This window comes from Colletotrichum graminicola (genome assembly GCF_000149035.1).
Source record: "Colletotrichum graminicola M1.001 genomic scaffold supercont1.109, whole genome shotgun sequence".
Taxonomy (NCBI): domain Eukaryota; kingdom Fungi; phylum Ascomycota; class Sordariomycetes; order Glomerellales; family Glomerellaceae; genus Colletotrichum; species Colletotrichum graminicola.
The window spans coordinates 23,376-49,135 of record NW_007361113.1 but is presented as its reverse complement, the minus strand read 5'-3'; the positions used below and the strand labels follow the sequence as shown (position 1 = coordinate 49,135).

At 46.9% G+C, this 25,760-nt stretch overlaps 8 protein-coding genes across 8 annotated transcripts; 3 read left to right on the top strand and 5 right to left on the bottom strand.

The window, feature by feature from the left end:
- Positions 1–521: 521 nt before the first annotated feature.
- GLRG_11732 (uncharacterized protein) lies at positions 522–1,494 on the bottom strand (the record flags this gene model as incomplete). Its single annotated transcript, XM_008102402.1, has 2 exons — positions 522–560; positions 646–1,494. The coding sequence occupies 2 exons, from the start codon at positions 1,492–1,494 to the stop codon at positions 522–524; spliced, it is 888 nt and encodes a 295-aa protein (XP_008100593.1).
- A 57-nt stretch (positions 1,495–1,551) lies between these two features.
- On the bottom strand, positions 1,552–2,840 carry GLRG_11731 (uncharacterized protein; the record flags this gene model as incomplete). Its single annotated transcript, XM_008102401.1, has 2 exons — positions 1,552–2,269; positions 2,407–2,840. 2 exons carry the CDS (start codon positions 2,838–2,840, stop codon positions 1,552–1,554), a joined length of 1,152 nt encoding a protein of 383 aa, XP_008100592.1.
- Positions 2,841–5,798: 2,958 nt separating this feature from the next.
- Positions 5,799–6,890, top strand: GLRG_11730 (endo-1,3-beta-glucanase; the record flags this gene model as incomplete). The annotated part of the gene is made up of 1 exon (XM_008102400.1): positions 5,799–6,890. One exon carries the CDS (start codon positions 5,799–5,801, stop codon positions 6,888–6,890), a length of 1,092 nt encoding a protein of 363 aa, XP_008100591.1.
- A 737-nt stretch (positions 6,891–7,627) lies between these two features.
- Positions 7,628–8,614, bottom strand: GLRG_11729 (glycosyl hydrolase family 61; the record flags this gene model as incomplete). Its single annotated transcript, XM_008102399.1, has 2 exons — positions 7,628–8,410; positions 8,492–8,614. The coding sequence occupies 2 exons, from the start codon at positions 8,612–8,614 to the stop codon at positions 7,628–7,630; spliced, it is 906 nt and encodes a 301-aa protein (XP_008100590.1).
- Positions 8,615–11,016: 2,402 nt separating this feature from the next.
- On the top strand, positions 11,017–11,349 carry GLRG_11728 (uncharacterized protein; the record flags this gene model as incomplete). The annotated part of the gene is made up of 1 exon (XM_008102398.1): positions 11,017–11,349. The coding sequence occupies one exon, from the start codon at positions 11,017–11,019 to the stop codon at positions 11,347–11,349; it is 333 nt and encodes a 110-aa protein (XP_008100589.1).
- A 310-nt stretch (positions 11,350–11,659) lies between these two features.
- GLRG_11727 (uncharacterized protein) lies at positions 11,660–12,532 on the bottom strand (the record flags this gene model as incomplete). The annotated part of the gene is made up of 2 exons (XM_008102397.1): positions 11,660–12,035; positions 12,090–12,532. 2 exons carry the CDS (start codon positions 12,530–12,532, stop codon positions 11,660–11,662), a joined length of 819 nt encoding a protein of 272 aa, XP_008100588.1.
- Positions 12,533–12,938: 406 nt separating this feature from the next.
- GLRG_11726 (polynucleotide kinase 3 phosphatase) lies at positions 12,939–14,618 on the top strand (the record flags this gene model as incomplete). The annotated part of the gene is made up of 7 exons (XM_008102396.1): positions 12,939–13,032; positions 13,086–13,261; positions 13,324–13,439; positions 13,488–14,087; positions 14,144–14,205; positions 14,257–14,399; positions 14,451–14,618. 7 exons carry the CDS (start codon positions 12,939–12,941, stop codon positions 14,616–14,618), a joined length of 1,359 nt encoding a protein of 452 aa, XP_008100587.1.
- A 2,882-nt stretch (positions 14,619–17,500) lies between these two features.
- GLRG_11725 (pectate lyase) lies at positions 17,501–18,325 on the bottom strand (the record flags this gene model as incomplete). Its single annotated transcript, XM_008102395.1, has 2 exons — positions 17,501–17,849; positions 17,910–18,325. 2 exons carry the CDS (start codon positions 18,323–18,325, stop codon positions 17,501–17,503), a joined length of 765 nt encoding a protein of 254 aa, XP_008100586.1.
- Positions 18,326–25,760: the final 7,435 nt, after the last annotated feature.

Sequence of the window (25,760 nt, the reverse complement as noted above, 5' to 3'; positions counted from 1 at the left end):
TATTATAGCACTTTACTAGTTATATAAGTAATATAAGATCTATAAGATCTAATAAATATAAGGGGAGGATAACCTAGTAGATAGATTTATAAAGGCGTTACCTAATAAAGCGCTAGAGTAGTTAATTAACAGTAGTTAATTAAAGATATAAATAAATAAATAGGTTTTATATATATAATAGATTATATATATAAAAAGTATTAAATACTTTTTAGCCTTTTGTTTTTATTACGTTTTTAGGCCCTTTATAAATAACTAAAAAATAAAGATAATTTATAGCACTTTAGAAAGTTACTAGTGTTATAATATTAACTATTGCCTAGATATTAGTAGTATAAATTAACACTAATTAGCTAGAATAACTATAGCTAATTTGCTATAGATCTACTAGATCTATAGGGATATTACGCAGTGAATTCGCTACATAATCCCATAATAGTTTTCCTTCTTTACGTATAATTCAGAACCAGTATTTACCCCTATTATTTGTCACTGCCTATTAATACGTACAGTTAACCGTATCACCACCCTAGTGAAACCAACAGAAGCATTTTGAAGATCTAAGGATGGGTCAGGAAAGGTCGTTTTAAGATACGAGAGATTCGCGGAGCAAATTCGGAACTGACAATCGAATGTCTCTGTGACCCCTTCGATTTTCGCACTGATCGCTGGTTTGCCGATGTAATCTTTGACAGTTTTGTGGAGATACTGTACAGACTGCGTCGAAGATTTGGTCCCTGCAACCTCAAGAAGTCCTTTGCACCTGCTGTTGATTCTGCGTCTGATCGTCTCAATCCGAACTTGGATTTCGTCGCTCGTCAACTGCTTAAGGGGCAGATTGATGGGATATGTGACATCTTCATCGGCGAAGGAGAAGATCAAAGCAGGAGGGGGCTCATCAAAGGCCTCCATGAGACGGAAATACTCAGCCGCATGTTGAAAATAAAACGGATCCAGAGACTCAAGAATGGCGCTATACAGCTTTTCCAAATCTGCCGGCAGAAGATCGAGCCATTTCTGTATGTCAACAATCCTGTCGTCGTGTTGCAGGCCGGCAATGAGCGACTGGACAACGAGATTGACCCAAAGGGAAACACCCGAGGATTTCCGTACTATATTTTCAATCAATCCGCTTGCGTAAAGGGGTTCCCGGACTGTCAGACGCTGAAAGCCTTCATTGCCTTCAAGCCTTTCGGTGACGAATGCCAGGATATCATTGTACGTCAGGTCTTCAAGCTTGAGACTGGGTTGATGCCGAAATGCGTCTTCAAATACAAGCCAGGGACGGCTGGAGACGCAGAGTTTGACTTTTGGGTAAGATATGATATCTTGGAATAACTCCATGAGCGTTTTTGATTCTCCGGAGAACTCATCGAGTCCACCAACAAAAAGACAGATGTTGTTGTCTTTCTCAGCCTCTGCGATGACAAGAGACAGCATCTTCCTCAGATCTTCTTCTGTTCGGCGAAGAAGCCTGCCATTGAACAGAGACATTGCCTCCCAGTAGGCTGGAGCTACTCGCGGTATCACTTCGGGGCAGTGCTGAAGAATCTAGGATATCAGGGACATGAAGAGCCCCTTCGGCGAAGACTCCATTTCTGAGCCGGAAGCCCAAAAGTAGAAGGATGCTATGATCAACGGCCGGTCCTTGGCCCAGTTCAAGAGATGCGGGTAGCATCGTCCCTGAGTAGCTGTCGACGGGGGCTCCGTGTCTTTCTCATCACAGATGAACTTCATCAAAGTGGATTTTCCTGAACCGGCCTTTCCCGTGATCCAGTAGAGAGATGCATCGGATTCAAGCCACTCTTTGAAGTTTGCCCATGCGGTTGTGTCCTCTGAAGGGGACTCAAACAGCCATTGAAATATATCCTTGTGTGCCTTGGTGATTCTTAGATGTCGATCTTCCATGACATTATAAACGAGACTGGCAAGGAAGGCGGCGTGGAGTTCCTCTTGGCGGGTATTCGACAAATCGGCCGGCAGAGGGTCTACGGCACCAAGGTGAACTTTGCTTTCTGGGGTACTGAGGATTCGTTGAACGATACCATCTCGTAGTCTCTGAGCACTGGCCTTCCGTTCTCCAGGTTTGGCGCCAATCGTGCGAGTGACAAAAGCGATCACCGCATCACCGGGCCCATCCCAGGAAGTTTCTTCGCCTTCTTCAATCTCATCAGGCGAGGAGAATATGCGGTTTCCGACGCCTTCTTGAATAATACCAAGCTTCTCAAGCACGATTTTCTGCTGTTCTTCTGACTTTATCGCGAGGTCTCTGCATCAGAAAATTATCAGCGCCCGCAGATAACTGAATAAGACGTCGAGAGATGGAATAATTAGTGGTAGCCAAGAAATAGCGAGACCCTGTGAGAACATACGGTGAAACATGAACGAGAAGTCATGAATTCTTACCTCAGGGAATAAAGAAGAGCAGTCTGGAGGCCCTGGCCGAAGAGCATAACATCGCTTCTGAGATCTTCAATCTTCTTCTCATTCCACGTCGCCTTGAACTCAGTAGTGACAGTTCCCCACGTAGTCTTGTTTCCCTTCAGACCAATACCATCTAGGGTTCCCCGGATCTCAGAGAACTTCTTGGAACACTGGTCAGACACCTGCAAAACTTCAGAGTGTTCCGGCAACAGCTTTGTACGCTCAGCCTCGGATAGGTGCAGGCCCCGCGATGTATTTTGCTGGCGAGTCACAAGGTCGTGGAGTTTGCGTAGTTCATTGGAGACCCCTCCAGCAGAACGGTGAATGCTTATGCATTTGTTAGTAAACTTTGTCGCAAACTCGGTAAATTGGAGGATGTTGCCGGCAAGAGCAAAAGCCGCGACAGATTCGGCCATGCTGGACAAGGCTACGATTAACGCGGAAAATAACAATGTTCAAATGAGGTGGGGTCGAGCTAGAGAAGAAGAGGACGAGCAAAAGAAGGGGAGGACGAGCAAAAGAAGGGGAGGACGAGATCCTCAAAGCCTTATCTACCATTCTGTCAGCTGTCATCCCCGCGCTCAAAATCGTCGAATAGAGGTAGGTGCACATCAGGCTATCCACGTTATACGGCATCAATAATTGAGGCTGTGCCTATGCACCGCGCCCCATTTGGTCAAGCTGAACTATCAGTGATTTACAAGCATCTCATGAAAACTACACATAGCCCGAGCCGGTGTCTCCCATCAGTATGTAGCTGAGGGCGACCAAAGTCACATTTCAGAGCCCAAGGCTGGTCATGTGCCTTCACTTTGAAGGGCACTGGAGTGCACAGCCTTATTCGAGAGGTTTGTTTGTCTATTGATACAAGCTGACGGTCAATACGGATGGCAGATATCATGGTTACGGGAAGCGAAGGGCCCGAATTATGTGTCTGCAGGCCTATGTACGGCAAAAGAAATAAAAAAAATAAATGATAAACCCGACAATAATGGGAATAGAAAAAGGTCAAGTGATGAATCCCTGAATAAACCCTCCGGCCCCCTTATCATTTAAACTTCCTCACGGTGAAGAGTATTAGAAAAATGCTCACAGAGAGAAATTTTCCACAGAGATAGCAAGCTTAGAGGTCGCCTCTTGGCCTCGAAATCCCTCAAAGTTACTCATGGTCTTACTAACTGCGACTTACTATACCAATCCATATCTAGTAATCTGGAACGGTTTGTGTATGAAGTCTGAGATATGAGGGTGTCATCTTGATTGTTTGGGCGGGTGACTCGGAGGTAAACCCGTCAGTCTTTGCCATTCTATGCTAGTTCAGACATGAGAAGAGGTCTAAAAGAAACAAACATACTGGAACAACACAATGATTATGTATTCATCATGATATGGCAGGCGCCTTCTGGGTTGTCGCAAGATTTGCGACCTCCGTGGTCACAGATACATGATATTCACGAACAAGACCACCGCTAGCATCAATAAAAAGCTTGGAGGAGAAAATGCCAACTTGGGCCATGAATTTAAGCCAGCATCACTTACACTGTGGTATCTCGTATAGCGTATATAGTTGATAAGAATGAACTTGAAACAGAAATTTGGAACATCGCTACAACAGCCCTGGTTCGACATCTGTCAACAAGGTCTCCTCCACAGCATTCTTGGTGCCACCACTTGTAGTCGAGGTGTCGTGACTGGACTGAAACTAGCACTGCCGAGCGTCATAGAGTTGCACCAGAGCGGAGGATGGACCGGGGGGGCATGGTACTGTGCACTATATTCCAACATTGACGTCGTATTAATGGTTTGTGTTGCTATGAAGGCGCATTTTGCACCACAATGGACCTTGTGGAACTGACAGCTGGATAAACGATCTCGAAAGAGAAAAGCAACGAAGAATCGAGTCAGCTATGCACAAAAACCAAAGCATCGGGGTGGATATGCTATCCCGTGCACAGAGTAGCCAAGAGATTTGTAGAACAGAAGGACGCGGGCGCATATAAGTGACTGGGGATAACTTTGTTAAGTCGGAACAACCATCTGAGGGGTCCAGATTTAGGAAGTCACATGGAGGCGATGCGATCTAAAAGTGTCACGATATGATTTGCTTCATACGATTGGAAATGATTTCCTGCTGGACCGTTGTCCACTGATTATACTCCGTGAAGGGCTAGACTAGGCTTCTGTAGCAAAAATAGCAACGATGAAACAGCCCGACCAGCAACCCTGCTTGGGCTTGCTAAACCCCGAAGAATGGGGCAGAGCAGCGCTATGTCGGAGTCCTGAGTATATTGTGCATAGCAAATGTAACCCTTTGGATGGCCACACTTGAATCACCCACTAAGGTAAGGTTACAAGACGGTCCCTCTCAAGGACGCACAGGTACACAACATTGAATGATTGACACTGGTCCCCAATATGTTGCATGCCAAGATGCCTTCTGACAAGGAGAGAAAAATCACCTGTGTTACACCCGTTTCTAGTTATTCTCATGTGAATTAGCTCAGCACGACGTCAACCCAAAAGTGTGCGCCAGGAATGCCCATTTTGGGTGTGTGCCTGTGAGAGGTAAATTCAAAAGGGTTCGAATAGGTGTCGAATGTTTGACTTTGATGACATGGGGAAGGGCAGACCCATGGCCTTAACGCCAATGTTAAGTCCCATTTGGGTGGTTCCCGGCAGATCTGGGGCCTGGTTCCTTTCGCATGAACGTTCGTCAGAGGGCGGAGCAGCGGTATCCCCGAGTCATTGGTCAGAAACTCAAGGTTGTCTGCTAACTTTCTGGCCGTTTAGGGGCAAAAGCCCCTTACTGGACCGAACTGACATCTGGGCCAGGAACTATTAACAGAAGTTGTGCTCGAAAGTCTTTGTGGGCCGAGATGTTAGCCACTGGGCACACTTGGAATAGTTCACGTCAAGACCCTCTGGGATCCACTCCGCCGCCAGCTGTGCAAGCGAATGACGGAATGGTGTTTCTGAAAGCCATTTACTTGCTAAGCGATGCTACATCAATGTCGACAGCTGAGATGGTGGAAACCTTATGTTTACGAGCTATTGTGACACTGAAATGGTTGCCTCCACGAATGAATCCACTCGCATGAACTGGTCACTTGGAACTCGAACAGAGAGAAGTGGTCTTTACTGAACAAACTCTGATAAAAGAAACGAATATAAAAACCATCCGATATAAAGTCGATGAAACTATAAAGAAAATGACATATCTCGTTGTAATTGAGATGTAATTATTCCAGCTCGACATCACACCCATATCAGGATATCGAGCATCTGGCCTCATTAATCCTCTTCCTTCTCTTCAACATATATCTTTTCTCCTCTCTTCCACATTTTGCAACTCATTTTCAACAAAGACACCCATCATGTCGACCAAACAGGCTTTGTGTCTCCTTCCCCTGCTTTTCGGCCTCGGCTGGTCCTCGCCAACACTCTACCCGCGCAAGGGAGACCGCGCCCAGAGCTCCGTGATCTCCACCAGCACAACTTCATCTCTTCCCGGTGGTGCTAAAGCGACTGAGACACCAACGCCATCGAATCCTAGTGCTGCGCCTGTGGCCAGCGGCACCCCCAGTGGGGGGAATGGAACCAAGCCCGGCGGCGGAGGCAAGCCCACCCTCCCTGAAGGCTACGCAAAAATCGTCTTCCAGGACGACTTCTCAACACAGAAGGCCGGCGCCCTGCCCGACGCCTCAAAGTGGACGTTCGACGTCGGCACCGGGTACCCCGGCGGCGCGGCGAACTGGGGCACGCAGGAGATCCAGACGTACACCAAGGACCCGGCCAACATCGCCATCTCGGAGAGCGGCACGCTGACGATCACGCCCATCAAGAGCGGCGAGGCCTGGACCTCGTCCCGCATCGAGACCAACGCCGCACAGGACTTTAAGTGCCCCGAGGGCGGCAAGCTGCGCATGGAGGCGAGCATCATGATCCCGGCCTCGGACCCGTCGACCCAGGCCGGCATCTGGCCGGCGTTCTGGTCCATGGGCTCCGCCTTCCGCACCAACGTCAGCTCGTGGCCCAGCGTCGGCGAGATCGACATGCTCGAGGTCTCCAACGGCGTCGGCACGGTGTTCCAGACGGCCCACTGCGGCGTCATCAACGGCGGGCCGTGCAAAGAGAAGACGGGCCTCAGCTCCAGCGCCGAGTTCCCGCGCGGCGAGTTCGTCAAGGTGGCCTGCGAGGTGGACCGCTCGGCCGGCGGCGGCTTCGCATCGGAGAAGCTCGTGTGGTACGTCAACGACCAGCCCACCAAGACCATCACGGGCCAGCAGGTCGGCGACGAGGCCTTCTGGAAGAACCTCGCCCAGACCTCCAAGATGATCTTGCTCAACGTCGCCGTTGGCGGCGAGTTCCCCGACGCCAAGGCGGGCTCCAAGACGCCCACCGCGCAGACCGTCGGGGGCAAGGACTCGCGGATGGAGGTCAAGTATGTCGCCGTGTACAGCTCGTAGGAGCCGTTTGTTTTTCATTTACGTCACCTGAAAGTGGCATTGTACATATATGACATCTTTTCAAAGCACCCTTGAAGGGGTTCTGGGACTGGAGCCGGACATTTTGTTGTTGGAATTCCGAGGCATTTGCGATTTTGATTCTATCGATAACGCCTTTGTACATGTACATTTTTAAGCCTGGACATATTCATGAATATATATTCCAACCCAACTTTGCTTCCTCGTGTTTTTGTGCAAGTTATCTTGTTGAGAAAGGTAACGCAATTCGAGCACATGACGGGCTCAAACTTTCCATGGGTTGCCTAGGGGCCGTTCGTCAACGAGACATTCCAAAAAGGTAAGATTGGACAAATCTCAATGTCTACGAAGTGAAAGGGAAAAGTGAACCATTTCTAGAACTTATCTGTAAGGCTACAAGGCTTCCAAGTATCATTCGACAAGGTGTTATTAACGGCACACCATGCGATCTTCAATTAGATATACTGCGCTACAAGTGTCAAACTGGAGCATTTACATCTCTCGAAAAATCGTACGCACATCACATTCAAGTCATAGAAGCATAATAGTTGAAAGACACTCATGCTATATTGTCTGGTGCCGCTCTGAAAGGGTGTAAAACACAGAATTACGCTGTATACTATGTACAAAGAACTTCTAATATGGACCTGGAAGAATACTTGTTTCCTCTATGTAAAGTTGTTCGAGACGCTCACTCGCAAACTGGAGCAGTGTTTCTCTTAGTAGTGGGCAGAGCGGCGGGCCTTGCGGGCGCGGCGCTTGCAGCCAGCGTCGGCGTCACCGGTGGGGGCGGCGGCAGCGGCGGAGGTGGTGGCGGCAGCGGTGGCGGTCTTGGTGGCGAGGGTGGTAGGAGTAGCGGCAGCGGCGCTGGTGGCAGCGGGAGCGGAGGCGACGGGGGCAGAGCCGGAGCCGGAGCCGGAGCCAGACTTGTAGACGGCAGGGCCGGGGACGACGTAGTTGGTGATCTTGTTGTAGATGTTGATCAACAGACCGGGGTCAGTGGCCTTGTAGGCGCCGGGGAAGGTGACGCCGGTGGGCTTGGCGGAGCCGGAGCCCTCAACCTTGAGCTGGTAGCAGGACATGTAGTACTGAGCGCCGTCGACGGAGCCTGCGGCGTGGAGGGCGACAGTCTCGGCGCGGAGGAGGTAGTCGCCGGGGGCGATGTCGGCGGGGATGACGACGTTCTGCTTGCCGCAGCCCTCGTTGATGAGGTCGTTGCCCCAGGTGTTGTTGTTGGCGAAGTAGCCGGATTCGAAGATCTTGAAGAAGGGCTCGGAGCCGTCGGCGGCGGCGGCGTCGGCGACGGAGCTCATGTAGACCATGACGGGGCCGTGGTGGGCGCCGCCGATGGCCTCCTTGGTGCAGTCGCGGTCGTTGTGCTGGTGCATCTCGACGGTGACGACGTCGCCGGCCTTGACGGCGCAGGTGGAGGCGGCCTTAGCGGCGTTGGCGTTGCAGCGCATGTCGTCGGAGGTTGGGTCCTGGATGGGAGAGTTGGAGGCCTACCGGAAAACGACGGGGTTAGTATTCTTCTTCTGCCTCGATCTGGGGCCGTGGACTCCACGGTTTTGATGTCGACTTACGGGCATGCGAACGCAGCTGTCCGCCTCGTCCTTGCCGTTGACCCAGAGTTGCTGGAAGATGGCGTGGCCGGCGACCATGTTGGCCATGGAGGCGGTAAGAGCGAGAGCAGCGATAGACTTCATCTTGACGGTTTGGGGGGGTGGTTGTCGGTGAGAAGAGGGACAAGTGATTCCGGACAGAAGCGTATGTACACACAAAAGGTGGGAGCAAGTGAATGGACGCCGGCGTCGGGCTGAGAGAATGACTGAAAGTAAAGAGTGGAAAGATGAGTGACTGAAAGCTGATAGAGAGAGAATAGCTAGAAATTCCTCTGAGGAGGAGAGCGGGCTGGGTCTATATGTATGCCTCGACAACTCTCGAAGCCCCTCCTCACCCCTTCCAGCTCGTCCACTCCGTCCCATTCTCAGTCTCTGACATCTTACTGACATCTTACTGACATCCGCCACTGTGGGCATGACAGGCCAGTCCGAAGCCGCCAAGAACCAATTCAGGACAGGGGAGACTGCATACGCAGCTCTCGTCCCACTGGCCGCAATGCCGCCTCACCGTTTCGGCCAATTAATATGAAGGGCATATCTTCTTCTCCCACCTCTGAACGAGGATTAATATCGACGGAACAAACAAGGGAGGGGTTGTCGGGACTGAATGGGCGTCATTCCCTCGGGCAAACAGCCGGTACGGCCCAGTCTCCCCTGCGTCGCGGCCGGTCGGTCCACCGCCGTTGATTGGAGCAATAATCCCAAAAAGGGTTAACGTTATGGGGATACCCGCTGTCGTGTCTAAATTGCGGGATGCGTACCTTGCAGCTCGGGGGGCGGCGTAGGCATGGAGGCGCCTGGCGCCACTTTGGCTCGGTTCGAGGCCCTCGCCTTTTGTTTTTACGTCTTTTGCATCGTTGCTGTGCACTGCTTTTGCTTTTCCTCATTCGCCACATGTCTCCCGGGGGGTCCTCGTCGTCGTCCCAGTTTAAGATAATCCAACTCCTCGCCCCTGAAGGACATGATTGTTCGGGGCGTTGCGGCCGGCCGCTGCAGTGCAAACCCAGGGTTCTCTCGTCCTCCTCTGTCTCCCCGCTGCTCGTCCGAACCTGAAACACAAACGGAAGTGTACCCTTGGCGCTATAGAGCCTTGCAGCGCGGCAAACCCACTGGACAAACTGCCAACTGGTGGCGTGTAGTCGTTCGTGGTGTCAAAAAGGGGATGATTAAGTCGTTTGATCGGATCTTTATGCAATGTGTCACTCAATGATTCAACAGATAATTAGTGAACGTGTTCTGGGTTGATGGCTTTCCGCGAGCGACGTTTGGTAGCGCAGAACTTAGAAGCGCAGGACTAGGTAGATCGGATCAGCGCAGCACTGCGTTTTGAGTTCCTAGGTGCTTCTCGACTTCCCGCGAGCTAACAACTGGGGCAGGTTGACACGACGCTTGAATGATTCCGATTGGCCGGGTCGGGTGTCGGTGATCGCCATCCTCGTCCAGGGATGGCCAGAACCTGGTGCCCCCGATGGATTGTGTCATTCAAAGTGGTCCATCCCCATCCGAACACGTGCGTTACGAGTAGGTAAAGAGCGGCGTTGGGGGACAGGCCATTGAGAACGCAGTATTAGGGACCGACAAGCATCCTTAACATGGGCAGCCGGTTCCTAACTCAATATGCCGGGGGATTCCCACTGCGGCTGGTGACCGGACCGATGTGTTCTACGCACCTGAGCTGGGCGGAGAGCGAGCGGCAGTGACCGTCGATTTACAACAGCTCGTGGAGTGCATAGAGCAGAAATGGAGAAATATTGAACAATATTTTCCCCTCATCTCGGATGTTTGCGAGAACTTGGGATGGATTCATTATTGTGGCCCTCTGATTCCGTCCGGAGGGGAATCATCTCCGAGTGAAACGAGACTATATCTTGGGGGCCGGCGTACTAAAAAAGAATTATGTCAACTCTTTCAGAAAGCAGCAATAGAAAAGAGGCTAGTCGCGCGACTGAACGCTGCGTTTAATCAGTTTGAAACCAAGTCATGGATGATGGCGCCAATTCTGGCAGGGGGATGGGGGGCTCCAAGACTTGGCATCTATCGTGCCGCTCTGGAAAGAAATAAGGCCCATTATTGTGACCATGCGCTGGCGGCAGACAGAACGCCGTACGTCACACTCTCAGAGTGTGTCGACAGGATGCGGCGGCTTGCTTCAATATTACACTCGGTATCCGTTTGCCATTTTCTGTGAAAATGATTCTGAGTCTCGATCAATCTCCATAAGTGAGAAAAGAGGGCAGGGGTCCTGAGCGACGGCAGCTTTTGCAACCGCATGACAACATCAGGGTGGGCTAAGCATCAGCCCACATCCCAACGGCAGAGAGAATATGGCATGTGTCAGATGTTGGTGGCTCATAGCCAACAACCGGGATAACGGCGCGCCCATCCACTGCGTCGTTAGTGCATCGATCATAAAGAAATTAAGCTTGATGTCTGTCATCTCTACCGGTAGTGTAGCATAAAATTCTAAGCCATTACGGATACTCTCGATGAGACACGCCGGCTCGGGGGGCAGTAAATCTTCGGAGCATGTGGATTTCCGTTGTCATGCTTCGTTGCGTCCTCGCCCTGCGGACCAGCAGAGACAGACTCTTCTTGTTTCATGCGTCTCTGTGGTGCCCATTCCTACTTCCTACTTCGTGCAGATAGCAGGTACCCTTTGCGGCGCTCGGCGTATCGGGGGTTTTCTTTCGCATCTCTCAGAAGTCATTCACACACGACGGCGGCGAACCTTGACCGAGGAATCCATCGCCTTTGTCAGCTGCAACACGGCTTTAGTGCCGATAGCTTCTGCTTCTAGCAATCAAGTTACCAGTGATTAATAGCTGTGCTTCCCATAACGAACTCCAGCTCAGCGGTGTTCGTGTACTCGGTAAGCAAGCCGTGTTTTCAAGTGACCCGACCTGCAAGCATAGTACTCAATGTTTCTTGCAGCGCTTGTATGCTTTCTGTTTATGGACAGATGATTGAGAGCACCGCTAGCCACATGCCTTCCTGGGCTCGATATTTGCTGTGATTGGCTCTGGAGGCTTTGACACTCTGACTCCATAGTCACCAATGAATTTTCTTCATCGGGTATGAGCCGGCATGGCAGATGGTCCTCCAGTTCCGATTTCGGAACGGTAGCCACGATTACCGCTGATCAGTGACGGTCATGACCTGGGGTAGTGGCGCTGGCGCGTTCCGCACCTCGACTGCGACGCGGGTGTCATGGATACGTCTGTCGAACATCTTAAAATCGAAGACGCCTTCTAGCTCGCGTCGAATGCTGGCCAGTTGCTCGTGTGCCTTGAGGATCTCGTCAGGTTTGTTGTCTTGGTGAACATGGACTTTGATCAGAAACATCCATCGCCGCCCAGGATCGGCCGGAGACATGGTTTCCCACGGACCTGTGTGCGTGAGGGGGCCATTGTCACCGTTCATCTGCAGAATGTAGTGTCTTGAGAGACAAAACTCGACATCTTCTCTGAAGAATTGATAGGTCTCCTCAACAGCCTCGCTCTTAAACCTGTATCGCATTAGGTTGTCTCGTCAAGCTCTGCTAATGAACAGCACCACCTACTGGTAATTGTTGTCTCTCATAACCGACATCAAGTCCTTTTGGTCCCAGATCTCCGTCTTCTTGCGCTGAGTGACGGACGAGCGGTTCTGGGGAGGGTCGGGGAAGTCAGTCCAGCGAAGGGTGCCGGGACGCGCGTTGAAGTCCACTTCCGGGGCGGTCGGGCCGAAGTCCTTGTCCTTGAACACCTCATAGCGAGCTTGAAGAATGTAGGATTGGCGACTCAATTGCTGGTGCAGGTCCTTCCACAACATCTGAATGTCCTTTCGCGGCGTCTTAGGGATAGAATTCTGTTTTGAGATCCCACCCGGTTTGGCCGGGCCCTTGAAATAGAGCACGCGATGGAGACTTTGCCAGGCGGGCATAGCGCAGAGACCACCCAAGACGGAGCAAGCTGCCTGGATATCATCGTCGTCGACGAGCGTTGTAAGAAAGAGCTCATACATGACGATTGGTGCTTCGGCGAAAGTTGGAGAGAGGACGTAGAAAAAGCAAAGATCGGATTCGATATCTAGGCGAGGAATCGTGAAGGTGAAGCTCAATAAGCGCAAAGTGAAGGTGAGTGTTGGCGAAATCGCTCGCGGGAGACATTCCACGCTAAGCTTGATGTGGTATGGCGCAGTTCAAGATCACGTGGATACCCGTCCCCGTGCGTGATTGTTCGGGCGCGTGGTCGCGCTCCCATTCAAGCAGGAAGGAGCTCTGCCCCACCAAAGATAGCAGCTTCATTTCGTCGACCTGACATCCAATCCAGCTGCTTGCAACGTGATGCGAACTTATTCTTTACTGCAAATCAACAATCGGACGGTTTCGGTCTTTCTGGGATCTCGAACGATACACACCACTCGAGCAATGTCATCGTCTAACTCTTCGACCGCCAAGCGGAAACAGAGAGACTCAGTCTCGCCGCCGCCGGTCAAGCGCAAAGTCCAGAGTGGCATGACCAGTGAGTAATGGTCTGCAGACGCGGAGTACACGTTTTTCTAATAACTTTTGAAGAGAGTGCAGTCGCCAATTTCTTCAAACCGCAATCCCAGAAACCCAAAGACCGAACAATCTGGACAGAACGAGCCCCGAATGATGATTCCCCCGCAACTCTGCTTGTCGGCCGCTACGAACCGGAAGATACCCCCACCGAATCTGAAAAGAGGAGGAAGGTTGCCGCGTTTGATCTGGTATGGTAGTGGGAATTACTTTCTCTGATACAGACGAGAGCAATTGACATATCTCGCCCCAGGATTCGACCCTGATCACAACAGCATCTGGCAAGAAGCACGCCGACGCTGCCGCGGACTGGAAGTGGTGGCACGCCACTGTTCCCGGACAGCTGAAGGAGATGTATAACAACCAGGGGTACGTGATTTCTTCGGGATCTTCCTAAGAGCTCGCTGACCTTGTCAGGTACCGCATCGTGGTGCTCTCTAACCAAGCCGGCCTTGTTCTCCATGCCGACCCCAAAGCCAAGACCCCGAAATCGACCAAAGATAGAGTATCTGCATTCAAAAAAAAGGTCAACGCTGTCTTGACGCAACTCGATCTTCCTATAACCGTGTACGCGGCTACGGAGAAGGACATCTACCGGAAACCACGGCCAGGAATGTGGCGAGAGCTTTGCGACGACTACGACCTTTCTGCAGACGTCGACTTGAAGCAGAGCATTTTCGTCGGCGACGCAGGGGGCCGGATAGCCGCGTCGAAAACCGCCAAAGATTTCAGCTGCTCCGATCGTAATTTCGCTGACAACGTTGGCATCGAGTACAAGACTCCAGAGGAGTTCTTCCTCGGCGAGAAACCGCGGGATTTTCTTCGAGAATTCGACATTGTTCACTACCCATACCCAGAAGATCTAGGGTCACCCAGTTCAGATGCTCTGTTTGAGAAGAAGAATAAGCAGGATATTGTCATATTCTGTGGCCCGCCTGGCGCCGGAAAAAGCACGTTTTTCTGGAAGCACCTGAAGCCATTGGGATACGAGCGGGTCAACCAAGATATTTTGAAGACGTCGGTTTGTCTGAGCTGTTAGTCCGGGATGCTACGAGTCGCTGACAAGATTGCAGGCGAGAAAAGTGCGTTCAATCTGCCAAGGAATTATTGAATGATGGTCAATCCATCGCAATCGGTCGGTGGCCTGGACTTCCAACCACGGATATCAGTTACTGACACAAGTCAGACAATACCAACGCCGATCCTGATACAAGAGCCGTCTGGGGTCAATTAGCAAAAAAGCACAAAGTTCCCGTCAGATGCGTGTGGTTCAAGACACCGCTACATATTTGCGAACACAACGACGCTGTGCGATCCATGAACAAGTCCGTGAGTCTAAACTCCTCCCTGCGACAGTGACTTCCACTGATAAGTTTTCAGCTCAATCCAGAGTCTCGCACTGTACTGCCCAGGATGGCCTTCAACGGATTCAAGTCACGTTTCAAAGAGCCGAAGGTCAAGGAAGGCTTCCAAGACATCACCGAGGTCGAGTTCGCCTTCCGAGGGACCAAGGACGAGCATGAGGTGTGGGCCAAATACTGGCTTTAATCGACAGGGTCCTAGGTCCTTTCGGATGGCTTTCACTTCCTCTCTACCTTTTCAATATGTCAATCAGGCTGTCAACAACAGCTACCTGGTAGGGTATCATTGCTAGTGCTCGGGGCTTCAGGACGTCACGTCGAAGAATGTTGGTTTAACAAGCCCGTTACAGACGCAGTGACAGTTTTCCCAGCTTGTCTCAACATTTTCAGCGATTCTTTCAAGCAAACTGGGCTTCCTTTCACAGATAGCCATGGCTCATTCGATGGGTCCAGAGAGAGGAGTCGGCGTGGAGACCGCATTCCACGGTCTCCATTTTGCGCTTCATCGACTACGCACTATTCACGGATTGTGAAACTGCATTCTTACTGTAGCGCGTGGCCATACTGGGCTGGCTGCAGAATCGCGACGTTCCGTTTCAAACAACTTGAACGCAGACACGCGGTCAGGCTGCATGGTCGCAGCCACGAAGCACCTCCATGACTGAAGCAAGGTTTTGCTTCGGAGGGGCATTAAGATATGGGGGGTAATGGTCCTGACGCGCAGACATTCGTCCTAGAAGCCAGTGATCAGCCGGTTTCTCGCATACTGGTCCGGAATTGCCAAATTACAAAGTCAAAGAATGATAAAGCCCTTATGTATCACACTAGCCGAGGCCATCAGGCGGCCGTCTGCTGAGGATACGTCTCGTATAGGTCGGTCGGTTTCATCATGTGGATAACTTAATGCACCGGAGCTTATATGCGGCGCTTCATGAGTCTAACCTCAGGTTCGTGTGGTCCTGCTACTGTTGAGAAATGGTCAAGCCGTCGGTTTGCCTGGGCCCATGCTACCTTTCCCACTTCCATCTATTACTCACCTTTACTTGCCCTAGGGTATGGCTTAGATTTCTTTTTCTTACGCGCCTTGGGATACCAAATCGAATCTGATAAGCAAACTTATGAAATCAAAACACGAGACATGCAGATGGTATCTCTGACTTTGTTACTAACGTGGCGTCTGGAGACGTCTCTGAGTATTAGCAGATTGCGATCAAGCGTTCTTCAACTGGTTAGCCAACCAGCCAGACTCTGATGGAGAATTGTTCGGAACCGACGATTGTAACCAAACAGTTTTCCTAGAGCCCCTGCAGGTTACCATGGTCGATATTGATCAAATGCTCATATTCTCCATCTCTTCAATATATTTTGCGCTTCGAGTAGATTCATGTAGCCTGGGCACCGCACATGCCTGGCTCCAGGTTGACACGTTCCGACCCAGCTTGGCTCAGATGACTGTGCCGCAATGCCGCGACGGTGCCGTGATAGCCGTCGAGAAACGTCTGGGCGTTAAAGTTTGCGGTATGTGGAGGAGACCTACCTAGCAAGAACGGGTGGAGGCACTTGGGATGGTCCGCATGGCAGATCGTCTTAATTCCGTTTAAGGTTTGTGGGGATACCACGACATCTCAACTTAGCAATAAGCAAATTGTTCGCAATAATATCAAGACAACCCCAAGGAAGATAAATGTCGCATACACGTATTAGCAGTTTACAAAACATCTCATTACCCCTTTAGTACTAGGAGTCAGAAGCAAGGAGATAGGAGTAAGGGGTGCAAGGCTAAAGCTTAAACCTATTTATTATTAATACTAAGGATGCGAATCAGTAACGTTAATACAATTGGCCGCCTGAGTTGGTGTTTTATATGATGTCAAGATCCAAGCATGGGCTCGTTCTAAATTGTGGCGTTATCATTGCAAATGTGGCGCTACAAAGTTACACTCGCCTGAGAATGATCGCTCAAAACCACGGCTAGTATTCGGTCTCAATCCAACCTCCTAGTAGATATGCTATCGAGTGGAACGGATTACACGTTCCATCGACCAAGTTGTTTATACAAGCCTGGCTCCTACTTCTACGGCAGTCACGTTATCAAGTCATCGCTCATTATGTGGTCGTACCGTTGTCTTCCCCTACGGAAGCCTGATATCAAGAGGTTTCTGAATTCTCGGAATCGCCATTTCCACAAGGCAACCGCGCAATCTACAACTATCGATCCTAATGGGCTCCCGGCTTCATCCAAAACTGAAATACGGGTTGGCCAGCCACATGAAGCGAGGATATATACACCTTGGGCCGGACATTGGGAACGCAATCAAATCTTGAATTATGCGACAGATCGGCACAGGACTGACACAAGATATGAAGAAGCTTTCATTGGATTTGGACCACACACCAAGTCATTTTGCTCACAATTCGTATACGCCCCAAAGTACCTGATGTTTCTACTAATGCACTTATACATACCTATCTTTTGCTTATATTAACTTGGTTGCACTTAACTTCTTGCTTCCTTTTACCGCTTTGCTGTTATATGACACTCGTTTGCTGTATACCTTCGTAATGCTCATGTGATTCTTCACACGTCAGCAAACAGCCCATTAACCCTGTCAAGTTCAGAACAGCTATTAGGAGGGCTGTGTTAATAGGGAAGTAGAGGAGCTAGATGAAGGGCATAGAATACTCGAGGTCACGAAATTAGGGGCTAGCCTAACTTTCTAGGAAGCTCTGCTGCTGTTGCTAGCTCCGCTGTAGGTTTCTTCCCTTCTTCACCTCTGAATTCTCGCCATAGGCAATACAGTCGTGTATTATGTAACCCTTGTTATTGCTGCTGTAACAGGTCTCTATGTCTATATATACAGTGAACAGCCAAGAGGCTAAGTGGTGTATATCAGCTGGAACACCACAAAAAGTGAGTTTGTAGTTCCTTTTCCTCCGTTCTCTAATGAGAAAACGAAGCCCGCCCACGGCCTCTCGGAGGCATAAGAGCTACATAACCGCACATGGCAGCGCGCGGCGAGGGCGGCCGAGACAGGAGACTTGAATCGACGAGAAAGCTCAGCGGGCCGCTTAGCAAGCCTTGACGGCGGAGATCTTGCAAGAAGCAGAAGCGCCGGTAGAGGTCTTCTTGGGCTCGTGGCCGGGGGTGGTGCCCTGGAACTCGCTGCAGATCTCCTTGACGGAGGTGGCGCAGGTGCCGGTGATGGAGGAGGTATCGCCCTTGTTCGAGTTGATGCCGGTGAGCATCTTGCCGTTGAAGGCCTTGACATTCTTGACCACGACGTTGCGCTCGCCCATGGTCTTGCAGTTGCCGCAGGAGCGGTACAGCTTGCCGAAGTCAACGGCGGTGAAGCCGTCGATGGTGACGGTGCCGAGACCGTTGTGCTGGATGACCTTGTCCTCAGCGCTGCGGGCACCACTATAGGTGTAGTCAGTACGGGCCGGTTGCTGTGTGAAGGTATCGAAGTGGTGAACTTACCCGCCAATGACGCTGGCGTTGCCGTCGCCCTTCAGGGTGAGGGCGTCTTCGCAGACGGCGGTCCACCAGACGTTCTCAATGGTGCAGGAGCCCTTGCAGTGGACACCCTCGATCTGATCGGCGCCGATGATGGCGTTCTTGAGGGTGGCGCCGTTCTCGAGGATGAAGACGGCGTCCTTGTTGCCGCCCTCGACCTGACCGGTGCACTTGACGCCGCGGCCGTAGGTCTTGAGACCACCGTCGAAGGTGCCGGAGACGGACTGGGGGGCCTTGAAGGTGACGGTGCCCTTGGAGGCAGGGATGGGGAAGGAGGCGCGCTTCTCAACGGCGCCGAAGTTGTTGGGGCTGGACTCGGCGCCGGGGGCGGCGAAGACGGCGGTGGCCGAGACGGCGGCGATGACGGCGGAGAACTTCATGTTGAAAAGGCGGTGGTTCGGTCTTGGTGGGGGGGGAGCGCTTGGGAGTTGGTAAAGCTGAAAGGAGTTTAGCAACGAATGAACAAACCACCAGGGCTAAAGAACGTGAGTAGTTGGATCGGTAAAGAATGACTGTAGCGGAAGATGCTGAAGGTTAAGGGGAGAGAAGCTCGAAGAGTTCGGGTTGTCGCAGCCTTCTTATATGAGTGTGAACCTTGGCCGGTTCGTCTCCGTTGGATATTCCCGCAGCAGTCATCCTAATCCCAGATCACCATCGCATTGCCAAGACGTTCACAGGGGAAACGGATGACGAAACCCTTCATAATTGACAGGAATATAGTGTACAAGCTTTTGGTCGAACCATACAGTATACACAGTTCTTGTTGCATGCAGCCTATCCAGTTTGACGGAACAGAGCTCGATAAGAGTTGATGAGGGCGGGATGTTGGGGGGGGGGAGATGCCAAGTGATTAATTTCGGATAAGCACTCTATCCCTGTCTATATGATCCACGCTTATACCTATCTGCGCAACTCGGGGGCTTTGATGAACTGCAAAGTGCGCAGGAAGAAACAGATCCAACGACCAAGGAGTGGAAAGCTGTCCAAAGGTTATTCCATGGCACGAGGAGCAGAGTTCTTGAGATAAACATAAATCTGGCCAAAGGCTATGCCCAGAGAGCTGGCCCATGATGGTGCTCTTTGTGATTTGAATAGATCCGTTTACCTAAATTAGGACAATATTGCGGTCTAGAGGCTGGCGCCGTCTTCCCTTGTCGATCATGAAACAGGTGAGGGCACGCCTCGGACTGATTACACCAGGCGACGAAGTGGGCACATGTCGGCAGAGAGATCGAGGCACGCCCAACCCGCATCGTTCGTCTCTTTAGGAGGTCATCAGGTCCAGGGATTGGGAGAATCTTGCAGTGTGTCAGGGGCTCGCTGTTGGATCTGAGGATTAAGCGCGCGATAAAAAGAAGAGAGAGTCGGACGGAATCCGCAATGTTTGTGGCGCTAGCGTGCTCTCGAATAACATCTGATTGGACCAAGCCCTCTCGTCCCGGCGCAATTAATATATAACTGATCCTATATGGGACCAAACGTCGACCAGGATATGACTCGTCCTCACAGTCCTTACCAGCCAATTCCCAGGGCTCGCGAGCGGGTGCTGGCTTGGAAAAGGAACACTGGCAGTCGACGTTTCCTAGCTGAGGGTTTCTAGTGATTCAGCGAGGTGTCTCAAGGTGTCTAAATGTGTCGGCAGGTCTTATTTTAAGCTTTCTGCTGTAAAACCCTACTGATGGTCGAGCTTTTCCCCAGGGAATCCCTATGCAAGTTTTCCTGGTGGGAGAAAAGATTCAATCATTCTTGCTCGAGCCTAGAACAATCAAAGACTAGCCCCCGGAAGATGACGCTTCAAACTCGTGGGCAAGTCTGATATCATAACCGAAATCACCAGCGTGTCGGTGTGCAGCGAAGTGGCAGCCCTTTCGGAGGGAAAACCGACGCTTGCTGCACTGGTGCTGGGCTTGTAGCGCCGTACATTCGCTTCTTGCCGAACTATGATGTATGCGAATGCGTGACCGGGCGAGCGTGGAGCTATGCGTTTGCGACCCGGCTACCTTACGATACATATTCATCAACCCTGGCCATAATAGCCATCCCATGGGTCTGGCTGGTACGGATAGTAAGCCCCTTCAAACGATGGCCAGCCTCCAGTAAAGTTGATTTTCCACGAACGGCTCTGTGGGTTTTCACGGTCCCACCCCCCAGAAAAACGCCGAGGGTCGCGATCCGCTACTGAGACAATCTGGTAAAGGAGTTGCCAAGAGTTTCTTCCATATGATGCCAAGGCTTTTCGGTATCCACAGATCGTCACACTGGTGGGTAATACGATGGTCGAGGCCCGCGGTCCAACTGGGGAAATGCAATCACTGTGATGGTGTTTTGATCCCCAAAACACTATGAACCCTTCCGCGCAAATGCTTGTGTATCCCATGATAACGACAGATCTGAGGAGTTGAAGATCCGGCCGACGACCTGGACACTTCAAGAAGTCTCATCTGGGACCTAATCGGCCACAAGTTGTCCCCGAGCCGCGTTTAGTGCCTGGCTGAGGGTCACGAGTGGATCATATTCCCCCCGTGAATTCCATCCCGAGATTGCTCCCCTACTGCAAATGGGCACAAGTGTCGGCTAGAACGTCCAAAGTACACGCTGAAGATGCGATATGAAGTGGGCGCCGGACTTCTAGAACACCAAACCCTTGGCCGTGGGCCACACACAGGAAGCATGCCCGCCAAGCTCCTAGGGCTTGCCTGGCTGCTTGGTCAAGCCCGGGCTCTACGGACGTTGGGGCCGAAGTTGCGATCAACGGTTTGTGGGCCTTTTTCATTTTCTCCCTACGAATACGTCCGTTTGCAGTATTCTCTTCGGCATGCCTGAAAATTCTCGACAGGCGCCCACCTTGTATCTACATTGCATTGTTAAGTTGGGGACTACCCTAAGCCTGACGATACAGAAATCAGCAATGACTCGTTCTTTCGGAAAGTATTTCATTGCCGGCTCGTCTATCGAGATGATCGTCTCAGTTGGTAATCTGCCTGTAGTCTAGTATTTTTGATAATCGACACAGACCGGCCCCTCATCTTCGTCATGGCGCACCCCATCTGCGCCTTAACTGCTACCCTGTGCCCATGACCTACCACACTTACTAACGGGCACTGAGGTCTTGAATACAAGGATTCCTTGCCTATGTTTCTGGGTACAGAGGGGAAGTATGCCATACTCGTTCTCGAGCAATCTGTAGTTGTACCGCGCCGGGAGTTGGACCTAGCGATTGCAATATTGCATCTGACTGTAGAGGGGCCGGTAAGATGCTATCGTATGGTCATTGTGATAGCAGCTCGAAGGATTTGAGGGCGAGAATTTGACGGAAACACGCCCCCGTTTCCTCCCAGAAGGAGGATAAGAAACCCTGCTCTATATGCCTTGATGGGGAGGATGTTTGCTTCCGCTGCATGCGACCTCCTGAACGTAACGAGCCTCACGAGCTATCTCTTGCCCCGTTCTCATAATCTGGATCACAATGCCGATATGATATCAAATGGTCTTTGTCGCCACTGAGGGGCATCACTGACTCGAAGAATGAACGACGCTCTGCAACAGATCAAAGACAGATGCACAATCATCCTCCGCGCACCCTGAAAAGTGACAGTAGCAGCTGCAAAGCTTTTTAGATACCATTTCAGCACGTACTGTGCCCCTGTCGCCCAGCAGAGAACCCATGCCGGAGCTCGTATCGCAAGATAGGTCTCTTGGGTTAATCTATCAACCCACGACTATCATTCCATCGTAAGTGACTGGTGTGGCCTTATTGATCCACAAGACAGGTGGCGAAAATGAATATATTCGCTCCGATACCCGCCATCTTTCCCATGTAACGATGTTTGCCATGAATGCCTCAGCTGCGCCGCCATTGTAAGTTGTTGGTATCACAGGGATCGCGATCAAGGTAGCCATAATAGTATTAATTGACTATTAGTAGCTAGGTTAAGATGTTAATAAGGGAAAGAGAAGAGGTTGCTGCTGTGGGTATTTATGGTGGTATAAGTGAGCTGCTGGGGTAAGTTACGTAATAGTAAATTACATAACTATAGATTAGCTCTACTATTAAATAGTTAAATATCCTAACACTAGTAACTTTCTAAAGTAAAAGAAAATTGTTATAAATAGCCTAGATACTGCCTAGTAGCTAAAAAGCTTAAAAACGTAATAAAAATTAAAAGCCTAAAAGTATTTAATACTTTTTGTCTATATAATCTGTTATGTAGCTTAAGAAACCTATCCCTTTATACTAATCTAAACTATCTTATTTCTAACTAGTTATTCTAGCGCCTTATTAAGTAATAATTTAGTAAATCTATTAGTAGGATTATTATTACCTTATATTTATTATACCTTATAAACCTTATGTTACTTATATAACTACTAAAGGGCTATAATATTAATTATAAGCCTTTTTTTTTTATAGTCCTAAGCTTAATAAAGTACTTATAAAGTAAGTATAAGTTAGTATAGAGGATTATTAGTATATATAGTAACTTAAGATAGTTAGTAATTATTATAATAGTTATACTAAGTATATAGGTAATATTAGTATTAGTAACTATACTATAAATCTTAAAGGCTAGTATACTTTAAGTAACTTACTTATACTTTATTAAGCTAAAGTAAATAATATTACTAGTTATAGTAAATCTATTACCTATAGTAGTACTTATAGGTGCCTTATTAGTAAGAATAATAATAAATCCTAGCTATAAAGTAAAGTCCTTATTACTTATAAATAATTTATTTATAAAAATAAAAAGCTTTATAGATTTAAGGTTAAGTAAGTAAAATAATAGACTATAGTTAAGGTTATTTATCTACTATATAATATAATAGTTAAGTGCTTTAATCTTATTTATATTAAGTAATTAGTATTATATTATAATAAAGTAGTTAAAGTATACTTTAGGCTAGTAAACTAACGTAATATACATACTATAGGCCTATTACTTAACATACTACTTAAGTGTTTATAAAGATTCTTTATTAATAAGTTAAAGTCTCTTACTTTAGCCTTTTTATTAGAGAAGGAGCTTCCCCTTAGTAGTTAGAGATACTATACTGCTATTAAAGGTAAGCAGGTTATTAATAGTAAGGATTTACTTCTTTTTAGTAGTAAATATAGCCTTAGTAAGCTTATTAGCCTTATAGGTAGAAAAGGATTTATCTAAAAAGGTAATAGTATTATTAGTCTATATACTAATAATCCTAAAGTCTAGGCTCTTTATATTAGTAATTAGTAGGTATAAATTAAAAGTTAAAGTCTTTATCTAGAGCTTTTCTTTATAGTAGTAACTATACGTTACTTACTAGTAAGTGCCTACCTTTATAATACTATATAATAGCTTTACTACTTATATAATAGTGCCCTTTAGATAAAGGTCTTATATCTATAATAAAAGGCGTATAAGAATTATATAATTTAATAAGGTAGTTAACTATATATACGCCTAGGTAATATTATATAACTAAAGTAAGAAATTATTATTATTATAGATAAAGGATAAAGTAAAAGTAAGAATAAGGCGCTAGCTAGCTTACTAAATTATAGGTAACTAAGTAAAAATTACTTTTTTACTACTATTAATATATTCTTAGATAATAAGGCAGGATTTCTTATATAGTTTTTTATTTTAGCCTTTTACCTTATTAATAATTTATAATTTAAATATTTATATTCTAGTATACTTATTCTTATTATATTAAATAAAGTAAAATACCTTATAGGTAATAAGCCCTTTAATTTTAGTAGTAGTTACTTACTTAAAGGGTTTCCTTAAGGTAGTAATAATATTTTTTTTATAGCTTAATTAATAATAGTTAGTTAGCTTTTTTTTTATTAAGATATATACTATACTTATAGTAGTAAAAAAGGCAGTAAGCCTAATAGTAAAGCTAGTTTTATTAAAGAAATTAACGTACCTCTATAGGCAGCTAGCTTTTTACTTTAGCTATAGGTGTATAGTAATAGTAATACTATTATATATTTTTTTAGTAGGCATAAGGACGTTAGTAGGTAATAAGGCTACTATACTATTATTATTATTCTCCTTATTACTTTACCTACTTACCTTAAAGAGTAGCTATTATTACTTATTATAGGTATCTTTAAGGTATAGTTTAATAATAGTTAAATAAAAAGTTTATAGGCCTTAAGGGAGGTTAATAGTATAAGTAGTCTTATTACTAGTAATAAGGTAAAAAAGGCCTTACTAGCTCTTTTTCTTATACTAGATATAGACTATAGATTAAAGTAAAAAGGCTACTATTATAGTAGTATCTAGGCTATTATATATAGTTACTACCTTATTAACTTACCTTTTTATATAGATTTAGTAAATAGCCTCTATTACTTTTCTTACTACTTTAGCCTTTTTAAGTAAGGTTAGTAAAGGTAGTAATAAGTTAGAGATTTATAGGTAGGCGCTAAAGACTAGTAGTGTAAGTACTAGGCTATTTAGGCTAGCTATATTATTAATTACTTTAACAGCTAGCTAAAAGGTAACCTTAGGTATATAGCCCTTACTATAAAGGATGTTATATATATATTAAAGGGGCGTATAGTATCTTTTAACCTTACTAATACTATTATAGGCTTTAATTAGTATTTCTTTAATATTAATATAAAGTAACCTTACTAACTACTTAAATTTACTAGTATAAAAGTTTAGGCTAGTATTAGTAATAATCTAGTTAGGTAGGCTAAGGTAGATATTAATTTAGTATATTTAAAGTGCTTCTTATATATACTTTATAGTAATATTTATAAGTAAATAGGCTACTTAAAAGGATATTATAGTATTAACTATATATAAGGCTAGGTAGTTACTATTAAGGTAGATAATATTAATAATAATCTTATAGTTAAAGTTATATTTATTATTATATAAAGTAAATTTAAAGTAACTAGGCGCCTTTATATTTATTTAGTAGTAGTAGTAAACTTTAGTTAATTTCTTTAAGGCTATAATCTTAACTTTATTACTAAATTATTAGAGGACGTAATAAAGCCTTTAGACTAATAGGTAGCTAAAGTAATAATAAATTTACTATAACTTATTATTTATAAGATAGTAGTAAGTAATACTTTACTTATATTAATTAAGCAGTATCTATATATAGCCTTATTTCTAGATAGTAGGTATAATAGTGTTACTTTAGATTAGCTTATTAGTAAGGTTATTAAATTTAATACTATATTAATTTATATCTATAAAGTAAAGTAGAAATAGGGTATTTAATAGTATTATATAGAAGGTTAACATACTAAAGGGGGTTTATATATTAATTACCCCTTATAATTTAAAGTAGTTACTACTACTAAAGTAGATTTTTACTTTACCTATTTATAACTTATTTATAGCTAGATTTCCTTTTATTTAGTAGTAAAAGATAAAATACTACTTATATCTAGCTATTAAATATTTAGCTATACTAAAGTTAGGTATAATACTATAGAATAAGATAGATAAATATTACTTATTAAGGGTAAAAACGTTTACGTTAGGTGGCTTATTATTATATAGATTCTTATATAAGGAGTTATCTTTTATAAGAAAATAGGTTATAAATTAGTTATATAGTAATAAAAAAAAGCAGGCCTATTAATAGTAGATAAGTTAAAAAACGTTATTAATATATAAAACGTAGTGCTTAATTCTTTATCTTTATTACTTTTTATATAGTTACCTTCCTTATCTAAAGTAAATAGCTTATATCTCTTAAAGTTAGTTATAAAGTAGTTAAAGGCTTTAGGTAAAAAGTCTATTAGATACTGCTCTTTATACTTATAGTAGGCTTATTACTTTTTATTTTTTAAGTGCC